General features: G+C 36.1%; 1 protein-coding gene across 2 annotated transcripts in view; it reads left to right on the top strand.

Annotated features, from left to right (window-relative positions):
• LOC110476204 (macrophage mannose receptor 1-like) overlaps positions 1-18466 on the top strand; it is a 50516-nt gene that overhangs the window by 8328 nt on the left and 23722 nt on the right. For both annotated transcript variants that reach the window (XM_021540977.2, XM_021540978.2), the window contains 6 exons: positions 1842-2003; positions 5075-5188; positions 7556-7702; positions 12058-12240; positions 15178-15335; positions 17935-18048. In XM_021540977.2, the coding sequence (XP_021396652.2) occupies positions 1842-2003; positions 5075-5188; positions 7556-7702; positions 12058-12240; positions 15178-15335; positions 17935-18048 (878 nt within the window). The remainder of the gene's footprint in view (positions 1-1841; positions 2004-5074; positions 5189-7555; positions 7703-12057; positions 12241-15177; positions 15336-17934; positions 18049-18466) is intronic.

An 18466-nucleotide genomic window follows, 5' to 3' on the forward strand; every position in this document is an offset into this window, starting at 1 on the left:
TCTAAGCAATGCATAAAAATGCAGGTGACTAGGACAGAAACAAAATCTGTAGAAAATAAATGTATGCTAAATTCTTCTGTGTAGGGATAGCGTTCAGATTTTTATTAATTTTCTACATATGTACTGTGGACAGGTGTGATTTAACATTAATTTAGTTTAGGTGCTAAAATATATTATCCCAGGAAAGCGTTTCATCTTTTTGTTTTTCTGGGCAACTAAGCTCCAAACAATAGCATATAGATTTTCCAATTTCCTGCTCTGCAAAGACATTTGAGCTCTTAAAACTCAAATGTCTTAAAAGCAAAATTTCCAAGAATTAGAAATGAGTTTGATTTTTATGACAGGCCAAAATTCTACAAGAGAGCACCATATGGAAGTCAGCTATAAATTATGAGACTGGGCAACTGAGGTGGAAGGTTGGATGAATGCCCAAGACTTGTTTACCTCTTCTCTGTAATAATTGCACAAGATTTATGAACCCCTTACTATCAAGTCAGAGCCAGTTTTCTTTATTGAATTATAGATTTTACTATTTTTGCAATATTAATTTTAACCCAAGCTTGTACATAGAGATTTATGTTCTTTTAGAACATAGTGTAGCAAAGAAGTTTTAATTCTGATAGTTATAAAATATTTTTGACAGAAGTTGATTTTTGGATAATGATAATCATATGAAAGTTCCCATTTTTACAGAAATGTCATTATTACAGTAGGTTATATTTGATTTCTTTTTAAAATAAAGACAATGTGAAAAGAAGCACTTTTTATTACCTATAGATAATCAGATTTAATACAGGAAAAAGTGGAACTGGTACGTGACCTCCTGGTATTTAACATGTATCATGCTTTATTTTGAGTTTTGTTTATTTTACTGTTTCCCTCTATTTGCAGACTGAAGTATTCTGAGCACTTTGAATTTAGATAAGACCTCTTTCTCTCAATTTTTTCAGATTGCAACTTGAGAAGCTGATAAAGGCTTCAAGAATTCAGTTGTTTTCTCCTTGTTGGCATACATGCAGTGATCTCTGCTGTGTTCTGCTTTAGTCATGCATCTTTATTCCCTTTGTGTGATATTTAGCTCACTGTTGGGACCTCACGTAGGTTCCATTTTTGGCAGATCAAGTTCACACTGTTTTCTGTTGCTTGTTTGTGGAGAAACAATTGAGATGAGGCAGGAGAGACTGCAGCAGTGTAAAGAGCGTGGTACCTTCTGGGGCAGTTTGTATTGTTGGGTCCTTTTGGATGATGCCTTCACTGGCATTGCCTTAAAGTGCCAGGTTCAGGTACTCAAGGAGTTTAGTCAGGCTATGTGGCAGAGGAGAAAGTCATGCTATGTCAGAAACATGCTAAAGAAATCAGGAATTGCAGGGAAATGTGAGATTGATGCTGATGTCAGCTTTGCATTTAGTAATTGGGTCTTATTGCCATAATCACAGTAAGAAAATCCATAGCTACTTTACAGAGTGACCCAAATTAGTAAAAAATTTTGGGGTTTATCTCAGAAAAAAGGTCAGCTTTATATACACCTTAGCTAGCATCAGCCAGAAAGCTTTTAGTATTTTTCTCCACATTCACAAATCAACTCTTTTAGCACATTTTTAGCCACTTATTGTTTGTCTTAAACAGCAGATTCTTTTGTACCAGAGAAAATGGTGACCTTGTTTAATTCTCTGTCTACTGTCCTGGATCTAATAGTACATTAGAGAACCTCAGGATTCCTTTCAAACCATTTGTCTATAGCAGTGTTCAGGCATTTTGTGTCTTTTGCTATGCAATTTTTTGGTATATTTTATCTGGCTATGTCTTCATGATGACTTACAGCATTTTCATTTCTCCTATAGTTACTAATAATGATTTATGGAACACAGACCCTTTAACAAATGTCCAGTACCAGATAAACTCTGAGACAGCTCTGAAATGGCATCAGGCAAGAAAAAGTTGTCAGCAGCAGAAGGCAGAGCTATTGAGCATCACAGAGTTACACGAACAAACATACCTGACAGGTAGGTTACTATTATTCATTATTTCCTTAGAAAAGTGTATTATTGCAACAGTGACACTAATATGGCATGTTCCATCATGAAGATTATATTTGTTCAATTCTGGTAATTAGTAAATTGAAATAGTTATATTGGATAATTAATCTGAAAATATAGAACAGATAATATTTATTTTATCATTATTAAATATCGCATAAACTAATAGTGACATAAAAACTACAACAATTAAGTAATGCAGGCAATAAAGAATGAATGTTGGAATGCAGAAAATGCAAAGTAGTTTGTAAACTGAAGATGTAGACACCGAGATTGTATCCTTTTTGCACTCTTCTTGTAGTGTGTATTAGTCAGCAGTTTTGCCTATTTCATTAAAGCCATTGCATCTTCAGTAAATCCTAAAATATGAAAAGAAAAAGAACTAATAAACAAAAGAACTCATAAATATTCTCTTTCAGTTTCAATCTCCTTCAATATTTTTGGAAAGAGTTTTCACACTTCTCCTATGAGAAAATTCTTAAATTTTACTTGAACATATTTACATTCTACATTGAGAAAGTCCTCTTTATTACCTTCTCAGCCTCTGTACAAACATGAAATAAATAGTTCACTGATTCATCTATTAAATAGATTAGAAAATATTTTGAGTATAGTACATGAGTTGAAAGATAAAATATTCTATACCATAAGCTATATGTTGTACTCTCTAAATGTGTAGAATAAGAGGATTAGAGAACGGTTTGGGTAGAAAGGAACATTTAAAGATCATCTAGTCCAGCCTCTCTGCCATGATATCATGGATGCAACTAGCTTGCTCAAAGTACCATCATGGATTCAGCTAGGTTGCTCAAAGTACCATCTAACCTTACCTTGAACACTTTCAAAGATGAACAATTTCTCAGGGCAACCTGTTACATCAACATTGTAAAAAATTCCTTAATTATATCAAAAAATCTACCCTCTTGTATTTTTAAACTTATCCCTTGTTGTGTCACTACAAGCCCCAGTAAAAAGACTTCCTCCAAATTTCTTAGAAGTTCTTTTAATTTATTGAAAAGCCACAATAAGGTCTCTTCTCCTCTCCAGGCTAAACAAACCCAGCTCTGTCAGCCATTCTTCACAGGAGGGGTGTTTCAGCCCTCTGATGAATTTTCTTGCCTCCTCTGGACTTCCTCCCTGCCTTTCTTGTACTGGGGACCCCACAGCTGAATGCAGCACTCTGAGCATTCTCCCCAGAGAAGGGCTGAGGGTCAGAATCCCTTCCCTTGCCCTGAAGGCCACGCTGCTTTGGAGGCAGCCCAGGACATGTTTGGCTTTCTGGGCTGTGAGTGCACATGGCTGGGTCATGTTCAGCTTTTCATCCATGAGCACCCTGAAGTCCTTCTCTGCAGTGCTGCTCTCAATCCATTCATCCCCCAGTCCATACTGATATTGTGAATTCCCATGACCCAGGGATAGGACCTGGTGCTTGACCATGTTGAACTTAATGTGGTTGGCATGGGCCCACTCCTCAAGCCTGTCAGATGCCCTCTGGTTGCCATTGCTACCCTCAAATGAGCCAAAAACACCTCTCAGCTGGGTGTCATCTGCAAGCATGCTGAGAGTGCACTCAATCCCCCTGTCTATGTGATTGATGTAGATATTAATAATATTGGTCCCAATACAGACCCTATAGGGACACCACTTGTTACTGGTTTCCATTTGGAGTCTAATCCATTGACTGTATCTTTTTAGATGCAGACATCCAGCCAATTTCTAATCTATCTAGTAGTCCATCGATCAAATCCATCAATCTTAGAGGACTAAGAAATGTATTTTTACTGCTATGAACAATTTTTTTGTCTAAACTTCTGTTTTCAATTTAAAAATTTGGTCAAAACAGGGGTTGTTTTTTAAATGATTCTGAGAAAATTATTGTTGAAATTAGTGCTCAAAGGAGCAAACTGGTGTTGACACAGAAGGTAGTTATTAGTTGATGTATTTTAATTGCAAACTGATAGATATGGCTGCTAAATGTAGGTGTAGATCAGTTCTTCATTATACAGCTACCCCGGCAGTACTAGGACTTCCTGTCATGCTCAGCTCTCAGTTCTCCTAACCATAAATTGTTTGTCCAGTAGAAGTAATAGGGCATGTTAATGTGTTGGTGAAAAAGCAGGTCTGAGATTACAATTCTTTCCAGTCAACTACCTCGCCTTTTAAGTTTGCCATGCTTCAAGTGCTTCCTGTTGTTGTGCTGTCAAAGACAGCTAAATTAGAACATCTTGACATGATGCTATCAGTAAAAACAGAAACAAATTATACATATTGTACAATGATTTTCTGTGAACTATGTATAAACACACAAATTAAAAAAATCAGCAGGCATCCATCTGCACTTCCAAGCCTTATACTAAGAGCAGAGATAGACAATTGATTAGTACTGACTATGAATAATGTTCAGCAGAGCCATATATAAGCATGATATTTCTAAGAGCTCTTCAGAGCTAGAGAAATAAATTTGAACTGGTTGTTTTTGAAGCCTGACTTAACAGTGGCTAAAGAACTGAAATCAGATCAGTCTGAAAAATGCACAAGATATTATGTTAAAAAGATGGTGTTTGCAGTGATTGCATTTTAATGTATTTTGATAAATGAGAACAGGTTTTTTACACTGTGAAATTCACACTTGTTAATTTCATGGAAGAGAAAATATACACTGGGAAACAATATCTTTCCTTTTAGAAAACTGATTTTTGGTTTTGTGACCGTTTCTGCAATCTTATCCATTTAATATTTTATAGTTCTGAAAAACCAAGTTTGATGTTTGTTATCAATGGTAGCAGACTAATTATGTTTTTTGTTGTAATAAAATTCTCCAAACCTAAATTTGTCAAAACTCTAAAGTGAAACTGACAAATATAAGATGACCTGTTTATCAGGTTTAGCATAACCACCATAACTAGAATGCTGAAAATTGTTAAAACTTTTACTAGGACAAAGGAGAAGGCTTAACAAGAATTCAGCTCTCAAGTTTTGCGGAGTGTTTTTTCTTGCTGTGAACTTCCAATGTCTCTCTCTCTGTCTCTGTTACCTAGGTCTGACTCGCACACTGAGTTCAGCTCTCTGGTTTGGTCTCAACAGTTTGAATTTCAACAGTGGATGGCAATGGGCTGGTGGTGCTCCTTTTCGGTACCTAAACTGGGTGCCAGGTAAGGTTAAATGCATTGCTACTCATTTCAAGAGGCAAAAATTTGGTCATTGTGTAACAAATATCTTTTCTAGTGCATTATTCTCCTGCAATTATTGAGCTTGTCTTGACACTTAAAGACTCTGATTGTGGTTATGAACACTGTGAGTAATGGCTCTTATGACAGAGATATGCCCCAGGCTTAATTTATTATTCATAATGTAAATGGTAGGCTCAAAATCCATAAGAAAGTTTTAAGTCATCTGTTGACACTTAATTTGCATATCTTCCTAATTTATTTCTGAATACATAAGAAGTCTTGTAAAAGTCTTCATTTGTGAGATTAGAGCGATCAATGGTGGGTTTTTTTTGTTTTTGTTTGTTTGTTTGTTTTTCCCTTTTCTTCAAATTCCTTTCCAATTTGTTTTTGTTCTTTTTTTTTTCAAGAATACCTTTTCAGTTTCATTTGGGATTAACCTACCCTCAGCAATAACATCTTTCAAACCAAACATCTGAGGCTAGACTACTCTGACAAAAGCCCAGCTACTCCAGCTGTGGCTGCAGTGTTGAACTCTGGTGGCATCATTAAAAAGTTTCTGTGCCATCTGTGCTCATGGTGAAGGGCTGCATCTCTGGTTGACTATTCAGAGTGGCTGTGTAAGAGTGTTTTTTTGCAGGACCCTTGCCTTGTTCCTACTGGCTATTCAGGGAGCTTTTGGAGGCCAATTTAAAGTAAATTTAAAGAGCGTGTAAACGCTCTTTATCTTCACTGAGTATTTAATAATCAGTAACTATAAGTGCATGCTCCAGTATATCACCCAGGGCCTTCCTTGTGTAGATAAGGCCAAAAGCACATTTTGGGTGCACAAACTTCTTGAGCAGGCAAGCTCTGAAGAGTGAATTGAACTACTTTATAAATAGCTCTCCAGTGGAGTGAGCAGAAGGCAAACAGCTGAACTGCAAGTTGCTGTGGAGATATTTGTAGGAATGTCATCCAAGTGCACTGCTGAGGATCTGCATGCAAGGAGGAGTGGGGGAAACACAGTGGTGAGATGGAGCCAAAGCTGTTCATGGTTGTTAAAACTGCAGACAGTTCTCAGTTATACTGTAAAGAATTAAATAGTTAAGATGGGTTTTGATGTAACAAAAATGGACTCCATTTATCCTTCACTCCTTATATTCCTTAATTTCATTCAAAGATAACACTCTACTCTTATGTCCATATAACATATTTTATACTTGTGCTATCTCCTTCATGATTTTATGTTGACATAGCCTCCCTCTGGCTCATCCCCATTACAGTGGATGTTTAAAAACTCTGCTTTTCCATTAACACATTTTAAGGGAATTTGTGAAAACTTTGTTCTTCTATCTCACTAGCTCTAAAGAAATAAATATTTAAAAAATGGAACTGTTACCAATGTTTAAATGAAACTGATTTTGCTTAGACATTTTGGCAATCTAGCTGCCAATAGCTGAACTTTTTTGTGCAATGAAACAATTTAAAAGTGTATTTTTGAAGTAAGCATAACTATTTCTCCTGTGGGAAGAAGGTAGAACACAACTGCAAATATAAGACTTTAATTAATCTAAAGTAATGAAATCATAATGTTATAAGAAAATTTCAGTGAATAATCTTGGACTCTCAAAATATTGTTGTGTTTGTTCTGTGTAGTACCAATGCTTGTTATGTAGTATAGTATAGTGGTGTATGGCCAGAAATTAAAGAAAAAACATACTAAGTTTAATAATGCTACATTAGGTCTTGAAAAGTTCACCTAGTTTATTGCTTAAATTTCTTATGTTCTACAGTTTCTACTTTTCTTCTAGGTGTTTTTGTTAGTGTTAAAGTTAACCAACTATAACAAAAATATATAAATATTCTGATATTGTCATGTTGTTTAGACAAATGACCAAGAAGTCCACATCAGCAAAATAATTACTTATTATTTTTCTTATTCTGAGTACAGAATTTGACTAACTTACAGAACAACTTTTTTATCTAAATACTGTCCTCTGGAGCTTAGATGTCTTCCATTTAGAAAAAGAAAAATCCCAAAGAAAATAAACACATACACTATAATACCTTCTACCAGGACTTAGAACATGTAAAGAGGCTGTTAAATTATGAATTTGCAACTTGTGGCTGCTATGGAAAAATTATCTCTTAAAAGAATGAACTTCACCCTTCAGGCTAGAGGACTGTTGAGTACCACAGCTGTCCATGTGTTAATGCATTTTAAGGTTGAAGCATGGACCAGAAGGGAGTGTGAGAGTTGGGAGGGTAACAACATTATGCTTATAGTCTGTTGTTGATGAGATTTGTGGTGCAAGTCTTTTTTGGGTTTTTTTTTTTGGTGTTTTTGTTTTGTTTTGTTTTGTTTTTAAGGCCATCCTTCTCCAGAACCTGGAAAAATCTGTGGTGCATTGAATCCTGGCAAAGGTGCTAAGTGGGAGAACTGGGAATGTGATAAGAAACTTGGCTATATTTGTAAACGAGGAAATGCTACTTTAGAATCTTTCATTGTTCCTAAAGGTAGGTTTGGTAATAAACCCCCGACAAAATCTTAATGACCAATGTTTTTTATCTGTAACTGGAATAGGTGTTATTGCATGTGGTAAAACCAAGCAAAGGACTCTGTAGACTGTGGTTTGACCAAGATTTTCTCTAAAAGTAAACAGTGTGTACTTCCTTTTTGCTCTGGCCTCCTCACTTCCTGTGTAATAATCTCCAATCTTCTTGAGAACTCAATAATTCTGCAATTTAACTCTTTTCCAAAACCAAGCAGAACTGTCAGATTCTGATTATAAAATAATAAAAAAGGAATTTAATGTTTTTAAAATGATGTAATTGTCTGAAGCCCCATGTACACTGTGAAACTAATCCACTTCTTCCTGTAATTTTTACTAGTTATGAGTTGGTGCAGGACAATGGTAGAATAGAAGAATGCTTTAAAATTCTTTTGAATTAGATATTTTTAATGTATTTACATGTCTTATAAATATAGAAATATAAAAATATGTATTTGCATACATATAAAAACATATATAATTCTTTATGAAATTATTTAATGTATATAGGTACACACACTTTTTTAGAAGAATTTAACTCTGGAACTTGCCTCACATAATTTAAAAAGACAGAAGAGGGATAATATTTATTTTGACCTCTTTCTTTATTATCTCTCTGTGTACTATAAACATCTCGTAACTTACTGCTTTGTTTCATCACTCCATTTTTCTGTTCTTTATGAGTTTCTTTCTTTTTCCAGGTCATAACTGTATCTCTTAAATCCACTGATATTATTTTGTATAGACTTTAGAAGCAGAAGGCTAAACTGTAACTAATTTCCAGTTCATTTATTAATATGCATAACTACTTGCAAAGCAGGTGTTTTGGAAAATCAGTGTTTGATACTTGGCTTAAAAAAAGTTGATATTTTTTATTTTTTTTCTGCTTTTACCAATATGGAATCAGTCCTGTTAAAAACACTTGGGACAGAGAATTCTGTCTCATTTTTTGCTTTGTTTCTAAGAGAAAAAAACACAAGAATGAGCTAGTGTCTTGTTTATTAGATATGGAAATACATATTAATTAATTTAATTGATGATTTGGTATCGAAATCAAGTACATTCATTGCCTTAGATGAGAAAGACTTCAATGCATGTTAAAATTATTTCTTAATTTAAGGTGTAAAGTTTTGCTAGTATTTGTATGCAAGTGATACCCAAATAGTTTCATTTATATAGGTTGTTTTGCTGGCTACTGCTTAGTTTTTCAGGTTTCAGTTCTGAATCACTGATGCCTATAAATGTACTATTATTTTAAGACTGGCTGCTATATTATTTATATTTAAATTCAGTTTTTGTTTGTTTGTTTGTTTTGGTTTTTTTTTTGAAGGGAGGTGTGTGTCTAATGGTCATTACTCTCTTTTGCATTTGGCTTTTATTCCTAGCCCCCACCTCCACCCTCCAGTTTACTAGCAATTTCAGAGAGAAAAGTTTTCAATTAAACAGAAATTGCTGACTAAATACTGTGACAGATAAATCAGAGATTGTCAGTAGTTCACTTAATATTTTCCAAAATGTCCCACAGGGGGAAGTAATAAAAGGAGTAAGCATGGAATCATGCAAGGTGTTAGGTGCCCTCAGCTTCTAAAGGTGTAAAGGAAAACTCATGGCAGATTATGTTTTTCTGAGTTAAGAAGTAAATTAATTGCAAATTCATACATGTACTTAGTTGTTCATCTGACATTAAACCCAAAGAAAAGCCTTTGAAATTTTAACCCTAGAAGTTATAATTGTGTATAACAGAGCAGTATGTGCGACAGAGGAACATTTTACAACAGAATGTAATCATGCTTGTGTTCAAAACAACATGAGAAAAAATCTTTACAGAATATTTGTTTTCATTACAGATGGATTTTCACAAAGCAAGGATTGTTTTGGGTTTTTGTTTTATGTTTCTTGTAACAAAATATTTTTTTTCCAGCAGGGGGCCACATCATGTTGTACATAAAAGTATCTTTGGGCTATAGAGCATTTGTTCTGTAACCCAGCAAAATATATTAATAGAAATGTATTAATTTCAAATTCAAAATACTGAAAGAAAAGGCTGTCTATTTACCTTCACAAAGTCACTGCCAATGTAGATTTCATCCCAAGCCAACAAAGCGTGGTGATCCTAAAGTACTGTTTACAAATGTTTCTTTAAATATTCAGTTAGGAGAAATAAATGCTCTTACTGTTTTATTGCTGAGATGCTGTGCATCTCTGTCCTATCAGACCACACAGGATAGGTCTAAGAGAGAAATTTGAATGTCTGAATCATAAGACTGACTTCAGCTAGTGGTTTCACCCTTTTAGGCACACAAGTCAAACAGTGTGAGATTTTTCAGACTTCAGAAATTCAAGCTTAAAAGAAAGTCAGCTTCACAAGAGTACTTGCTCTCCAAGGAATAACTATTCTACAGTTACAGGCCAATAAATTTATCAGCTTTACATTTGGAATAATATTCTTTGAATGTTAATGTAATATTATCTTTTACCTTTTATTTGTGATAATTTGCATTGCTTTCTTTGTTTAAGTGAAATGATGTCCAGGGAGTAGTACTTATTTCTATTAGGAGGAGAAAGTAAACTGGATGGCTTTGAGTTGTCTAGTAGTCTCTTTAAAAGTAGAATGGGGAAGCACAGAGTTAATTTTTGCTGAGTAGCTGAAATGAAGAACTGAAGATTTCTTGTACTAAGAAATCCCCAGCAGTGTAACTAAGACTGACACCAAAGAAACTAGACTATCAACAGCCTTTTTTTTTTTTTTCTTTTCTGTGGCCCGCAACATGTTCCTTCTTGTTACTGGGTCTACAAGCAAAAGTTTTTCTGTCCTGCCATAGCTGCTTTAGTGTTTAGTGAGTAATATTGTCACAGTCTGCATCCATTTGAAAAAGAGATGCTCATGGACTCAGTGGGACAAATACCTTTGTGACTCTGTGGCTGCATCTGAACTGCTGATTTCTGTTCCATGCAGTGTTTGTAGTTTAGAGAAGGGTATGGTGAGTGTTCTCTGATTTATGGCAAAGCACTGTAAAATGCATGTGCTCAGAGCTGAGACCAGCTATAAGGCAGATTAGGCAGTTGTCTGATCATCGGACTAATTTCTACAACAGCATTTGTCACCTCTGTGCTCACTTGTTTCTCCCAACGTCACCAGTACACTCAGTTTGTTTTCCTGGGGTTCCCCCACCCTCTCTTTCACCTTTTCCTCTATTTGGCAAACTTGAAAAGTCTCTGAGCAAACATGGAGCCCTTTGTTCTGGGGGAAAAAGTTTAGTTTTACTAGAACTTTGTGAGAACATGCTAGCACTTTTTAGACTTGGGTCTGAAAGAGCAGATACTATTTATAATTGAAATGTGTGTTGTGACACTAAGTATCTATTAATCATCAGTATCATCCAGTTGAAACAGGATGTGTGCCTGCAACAGGGGCCTGATTGGTCATGAGTTTGGGTGCCTATTTAAACATTTCTATGGGATACATCAAACTGCTAAACACATTGCTCCTTCTTCTGATATATACACGATTTTTTGCCCGCTGAATTTCTGAAAACCTGCTGTCCTTGTTCTACTCTATATATTGGTGTTTGCTAAACCCATCTGCTGATTATAAATAAAGAGCTGCAAGAATCATAATTTGTTTCTAAAACAGAAATACTCTGTTTTTTATATGTTCGGGTGGTACTCCTCCCAAGGTTGAATTGTTTGCTGAACAGTAATGTGTTTGTTGGCAATACCCTGGTGCTTGTCTACTAAGCTTCTGAAATAAAGTTTTAAGCATAAATTGTTTATTTTGACAACATAATTTTCTCGGTTGAGCTTCTGAAAAGGATTCCTAAATGTAGTTGTCTTATTTAGGTTCTGTTAGGACTATGTATAATCAGTTCTTTCTTTCAATAGTCTAGCAGATGGGCTAATCCATAAAGTGCCTATTTTTTTTTTTAATAATTACTCTCATAAATATGTATTGTAAAGTCAGGTTCTTAACATATGGCATGGGGGTTAAATAGAGGTGCTGACATCAGTGTAGAAAAATTACAAACCACCACTCTGCAGACCTTACATTTTAATGTGCATATAGACATGTGTATAAAAGACAACTATCTTTAATTGTCTTTTCTCAAATGGCAAGCACTTGTTTGCAACTGGTATTTTTTAAGTGTGGAAGTTTCAGCTTTCAGTTATTTACACAGATTTTTATCACTGCACATATTTTTAATCTCTGCTGTTCTCTGTGAATATATAATCAATTTTTTTGTTAAATATTTTCTGATGTGATGTTTAGTCTTCAGTTAAGAACAGAATTCTGAAACTCTACATGGCAATTTTTCTTTTCAGAGACTAATGTGCCTATTAGGTGTCCTGACCAATGGATGTCATATGCTGGTCACTGTTACATAATTCATAGGGACCCCAAAATATGGAAAGATGCCTTAACATCTTGCAGGAAAGAGGATGGAGATCTGGCAAGCATCCATAATGTTGAAGAATACAGCTTTGTTATTTCTCAACTTGGGTACCGTGAGTATTTTTTCACAATAACATATTTATTTATACTAAGTAAAGAAGGTGTTTTGAATGTGTCTTACCTGTTAATAAAATGAGGGGACTGTCCTGATCACAGAGTGCAGGAGGACTTAAATTTTAAATTTAAAAAAATCAGAGGAAGAAAAAACACAGAATAGGAGCACAAAACCCAAACAGGTTTTACTGCCACACAAAAAGCTGTGGTCTGTGATGCAAATTGTATTATCTCCAAACTCTTGTTTCTTAGGGTCTGCTTCTCCTTCCTTTCTTGTTTTACATAGGTTAAAGCAATTTAAAACTTTTTTGTAAGATAAAATATTTTACAATTTATCTTCAAAAATAAATGGGGATAGGCAAAGTCTGCTCATCCAAGACAGTTTGGGAAGATCTCTGTCCTATTATTAACACTGCCATGCCCTTATGTTTCAAGTTATGCTGGTTGTGTTTCTCCTGAAAAAAGAATCCATCTGTCCCAGTACATGGATTTAGATGTGCCCCATATCAAATACAGTATTTATGTTCTTGGTTTGTGAGCACATATTTGAGCTGCTGCAAGGCTAGTTAGTCTGCAGGTGCAAGACGTGTTCATTAGTAGAACGTAGCCATGCTAACTCTGAGGCAATTTCATGGTGGTTATTGCTTTACATGAACCTGCTCTTGCATGGAGGAGCAGTTAACTGCTTTTTAATGGAAAAAGCAGGTTCCCACCTACCTGTGCTTCTTTGAAGTGACTGATCTTATGTGTGCTTTCAGTGCCAGGTAAAGACGAGTTAGTTTATCCTTCCCTTAAAGGGTAGCTATGTGCTTTGAGCTGCAGCATAGCAGGAGTCCTGGAGTGGAAATCATAGCACAGCTGATATGCTTTACTTTTGTATCCTAGCTACCTCCACAGCAACTTGTGCTTATCTTCACATTCCTAAAGAAGTGACATGTTCATTCATGAAACTTTTACTCTTTCAAAAGATAGTCTTAGGAAAGGTGGGACGTCTTGATGAGACTTTATGACATTTGATAGGTTAGGTTCTAAAGGAAATGGGTCATATTGTCACCTTACATATTCAATGTGGGTTATTTCATAGTGTGATACCTCCTCCAAAGACCTTTTCTGAACTGGCTGCTGTTCTGTTTTTGTAAAACTGAGTGTTTTTGAAAGGCAAATAATCCTGAAGGAAATCAGGCTTCTCACAAGTGACACACTAGCTGCAACAGACCATTTTGAAAGCATTCTTTTCAGAGGACTAAAACTGGAACAACTAAAGAAGCCTTTTACGACAATTTATGACTGTCGGATTACCCTTGTTCACCACTGAGAGGAGAACACCATGTATTACAGTGCCTAGAAAAATCTTGTGTGCATCAGACCACTGCTGTACAGAAAGAACAAAAGTCTATCTTTGTGCCAAACAATTCACAGTCCCATGATAAAACAAAGGAAGAAAGGGTACAATGAGATGAATATTGTCATGGTAGCTGAGCTTTTGTTGGCATGACCCACAAAGGAGAACTTTAGAGAGGAACATGAAGAATAAAGACGTGCATTCTGGATGTTTACACGGAAGTCCAGCATGTGATATGGCATAAATGTGGTCCAGTGCATGACTGAGAATGGGAAACAGCTTTACAAAATGCTGGAAAAAAACTCTCCTGCTATTTAGTCATATAGCTCTATAGAAAAAAAAAAACAGCAGTTCTTCTAGCAAGGAAAAAAATGTTATGTGGGAAGAGACTCCATAGATTTACATGGCTTAATTTAAATAGTTTTGACCTAGTTATTTTGTTGAAGAATGTTGTTTATTGTTCATATTACCGTGGTGTGAGCCCACCACTGTAGGAGCTTTGAGCATGGACAATGCCTCTGCTGTGCTAAGTGCTCAGTAAACACAGATAGAAAGATTTTAAGAGGTACCTGAACAAAAAATAAATTAAGGACCATGGTGGCAGTGGGCAAGGAGGGAATGAGAGCATGATGAGCAGTAGAATTGGAACAGCTTTCAATGTGTTAGCAGAAGAGAGTTTAAACAAGTGTGCTGAAATGTAAGTCTGGGGGGCTTCTGAGCAAAAAACTCAGTCTGCTAGAAAGGGTAAAGGTATATGAAAATGGAGCCTGAGAGCCTGTGAATTTGAGGGCCTAGGGGTAGAGAGATGGTAAGAAATTATGGATGAGCTATGAGGACTGATCACACTTAGGTGTAATGAAGGCAGGAGAGTCAAGGGAGGGAAGGAGAAAGGACAGAATTGACTCTGTCATTCAAGTGACTGGCTGGAAGGGTGATACTTGCAGTATCTTGGTTGGCCAGAATGGGAAACCTTCCAGAAACAGATAGTGTGAAGTAAATTTCTTGAGCAGTCCTGCAGTTTCATTCAAGCCAAAAGCCAACAGCTAACTCCTTTAACTGTAAAGTGAAAAAAATCCAACAACCACATTAATGTCACTTTACTCTGAAATGAAACAAAATATAGGAACACATATAATGCAAAAACTTGCAAGTACTCTGGTTTTCAGATCTAAAAGACATCACTGGGTGTCTTGGCATTAGAAAAGAGGACATTTCTTTCTTCACGATAATTGAAGTAGGAGAAAAAGGGAATATAATATTTTATTTAGGTGTTTATTCATATATTGTTAAAAGTTTTGAAAAGGAAAATAATTTAAACCTAGTTGTGTTGCAATATAATTCAGCAAAGGGAGTATTGTGGTTGTTTTCTATGAAGTTGAACACCCTTGTTTTATTGCCACTTTGGTGAGTGGCTTTTCCTGATGACTGGAGTGGGTATATGAGAATCAGTCTATGAGGCTGAGGCAATCACTCTATGAGGCTGAGAACTCTAATTTCCTGGCTGCATTTTCAACTTCCTGAGAATAAATTTTTTTCTTTTCCACAAAGAAGAAATTTCACATTATGTGACAGGGTTGTTAATTATATGTTTTAGAGCCATCTGATGAGCTGTGGATTGGGTTGAATGACCTCAAGGTTCAGATGTATTTTGAATGGAGTGATGGAACACCTGTCACCTACACTAAATGGCTTCGTGGAGAACCCACTCATGCAAACAACAGGCAAGAGGACTGTGTAGTTATGAAGGGAAAGGTAAAGTCACATAGCTATTGAGTAAATTGTCTTGTAATTTCATTTGTAATTTGGGCTTTTTCAATGCAAGAGCAAGTAAGAAATATTTTTTTAAATGGGGATATTACTGCTTGAAGCAGCCTATTTTAGTGTCAGAAATTAATTTTTGGAGGAAGGATCTCTGTTTGAGATTGCAAGAAAATTTCATTGTCTTCCCTGAGAAGCAGACAAGTAGTGGCAACTGCCCCCCAGGATCCACATTTCTGGATTTCAATTTGTGCATGTGGTCTTTTAAAAGAATCTTATAATTACACCAGGAAGCAGACAAACATGTAAATGAGTTTCTTCAGGATGCTACAAAGACATTTTTGCATGTTTGGCTTTTTTATATTTGGACTGAGTATAGGATTCACCTTAAAAAATTGCACTAGCAATTTTTATTGATGCTAGAGAAAAATACTCTCTTTAGAAGGAAATAGAAATATTAATTTTATTTTTCTAAGGAAAGTTATAAATCTTGGATCTAGGTGGTTTAATTTCACAGCAAATGAAGAGCTGTGAGAAAAGTTGGAGAGTATTTAGCAGTGGCATTAGTGAAAGCCTTTCCTGAGTGAATGACTGTATGCCTACAATTTAAAGGCTGCTTTGAAAGGACTGTCTTCTGGAATGTGGCAATGATCATATAAAATACCTAGGAGTATTTTAGGAACAGAGATAATACCAGGCATAAACGTCAGTCTGTATTTTTCCTTTTTGTGATAATTAAAACTTACCACTTCCTTCACAGTTAGCCTATTTTATCAGAAGGGGAAAAAGTGTGTACATATACCAAAGGTATTTTCTTATTTCACAAAATTAACAGTGCCTAACTTTAAGTTGACCTTCTCAGTTTGTTGACATTTACCTGCCTAAGTACATTTATGTTTCCATTGTTGATATTTTTGGGTTGATCAGTCCTTGGTGGAAGCCATCTGATTCTATCATTCACTATTATGGAACAAAGCCTGGTCCTGTCTGTAACACCACCTTTTTCAAGGAAGTGTTTGGGTTTAGTTAGCAAGAAAGTAAGGCAACAGAGATACATTTGCAAGAGGCAGCTCATAAGACATGGTGAGAAGTAACTAGAAATTACTGCATGAATGTCTCGCTGAAGACATAGTTATGGAAAGGCAGCAAATGATCTTCTTGCAACTAAAGACCTGTTGCAACATAGATCACAGCATATGTCACAGTTGAGATAGCCAGAGAGCATTGCCATACAGAAGGCTTCAACCCACACACAGTAACACCTTACATATTCAGAAAGCTTCAGGCATCTGCCCATACACAGAAACATCATATTAGAAGGCTTCAGTCATCTGCCCTTTTTGTTCTTTAGCCCAACCTTTGATACCCCTGGTTGCTCAAGCACTGCACCTGTGCCCCGTGTTCCCTTTGGTGGGTGCTCAGTGCAGCTCAGCACTCCCTGTCTCCTCACCTTCAGCACGGCTCACCTGCTTTTCACTGCTGTGCCCACTGGGGATGAGGCTCCACTGCAGCCCCACTCCCAGTTACCACACTGTGTGCCTATAGAGACCCACAGCTTCTGAGTAGCTTTTCCTTTGTTGAAGAAGTCTGAAGGTTTTGCAAAGCTGATTTCTCCCAGTCTGAGAAGGTCAGAGATTTGGGTGATTATTTGAAGGGTCTGCCAGCCTTATGGGAAAGACATGGTAGATTGATGTGACAGCCACCAATGGACTTGTCTTTCAGTAAGCACAGGACAGACACAAGGTGAACCTCCAAGGCTTTGTTGTAGTAGGCAGAAGTGTTGAACTTTGGCAGAGTTTTTGCTGGAAGTGGGGTTTGTTGAATGTCTTGAGAACTAGGAATATTGTGGCACAAGTGTCTGTGTATTACCATGATGATTATTTTACATTTTTGGGATGGAGGGGATTTTGAAAGAATAATACAAATTAAAAAAAAAAAAAGAATTTGCCATCAACTACTATGAAATTACAGCTGTAGAGGTGTAGTCTTCAAGGCACAGGTGAATGGTGCACAAATTTCCCTTTGTCTCTTAATATCTTAGTTGTTCTGTTCAGCCAAAATGTACATAAAATATTTTGGGAACATGGTGTGATGTATCCTACTTTCAGTACAACTCCCACTGAATGTCATTGTTTCTTCTGAGAACCTGCAGTATGAGGAATAAGAGTATTAATTCTAACTTTGACAAAGAACTTTTTGCATCTTCAAAATTTTGTGTAAGTATTAACTAAGGAATGCAGTCTTCTGGTGTTGTTTTTTGCTCTTAGAGCTATATTTCTGTGGGGATAGCTGATATCTCCCTTTCCTCCAATATATTTATTAAATCAGCAGTCTTTGTAAAGATGGTATATTGCGGTCACTCTCAAGGGATTGCTTTTCAGAAGGGTAGATAATCAAATAAAGTGTAAATCAATGGTAAATCACCTCCAGAAGAAGGGAGAAGGAATAAGATGTTGGAATTAAGTATTGAACTAAGATGAAGGATTTTCTCCATTGAAAGCTAGCAAAAAATTATTCAATACTTAGAAGCATAAACCAGCTTTTTTTTTTGAGATTAAAGCCCAGTTCACTGAAGTTCTCTTTGTGTGTTCAGGATGGATTTTGGGCAGACCATTCTTGTGAAAAGAAAATTGGCTACATCTGTAAAAGGAAACCTATGTCAGATGCTCCTGCAGAAGAGGAAACTATTGATATGGGCTGCCAGAGAGTAAGTGAAGAAAAAGCTGTCTGATCTGAATAGGCTGTTAAGAGTGATAAAAAAGAGAAACTGTCACCTAGGTGGCAGAAAAAACCATGAAAAGTAGGTTCTGTTCCATTGTAATCAGAAGAGTTTGCCTTCTAATTTTTATGGTAGAATGACTAAATAGGACTAAATCCAATCTATGACTGTCTTTGGCTCTTAATACTCATTCACTTTCTTTTTCCAGAACTTAAACCAAATCTCAAACCTATTATCCCTGCAGCAGACCACTTATCCTTGATTGGCATTCAAGCTTTGTTAAAGAGTTTGCCTGTACCATCAGCTGCATTTCAGCTCTGGGTACAGTTTTCTACAAAATTGTTAATAGCAGGAAGGGTGTCCTGTCTAAATACTGTTCTCAAGGCTTTGCTGTTGTCTTTGGCAG

The sequence above is a fragment of the Lonchura striata genome, chromosome 1 (genome assembly GCF_046129695.1).
Source record: "Lonchura striata isolate bLonStr1 chromosome 1, bLonStr1.mat, whole genome shotgun sequence".
Taxonomy (NCBI): Eukaryota; Metazoa; Chordata; class Aves; order Passeriformes; family Estrildidae; genus Lonchura; species Lonchura striata.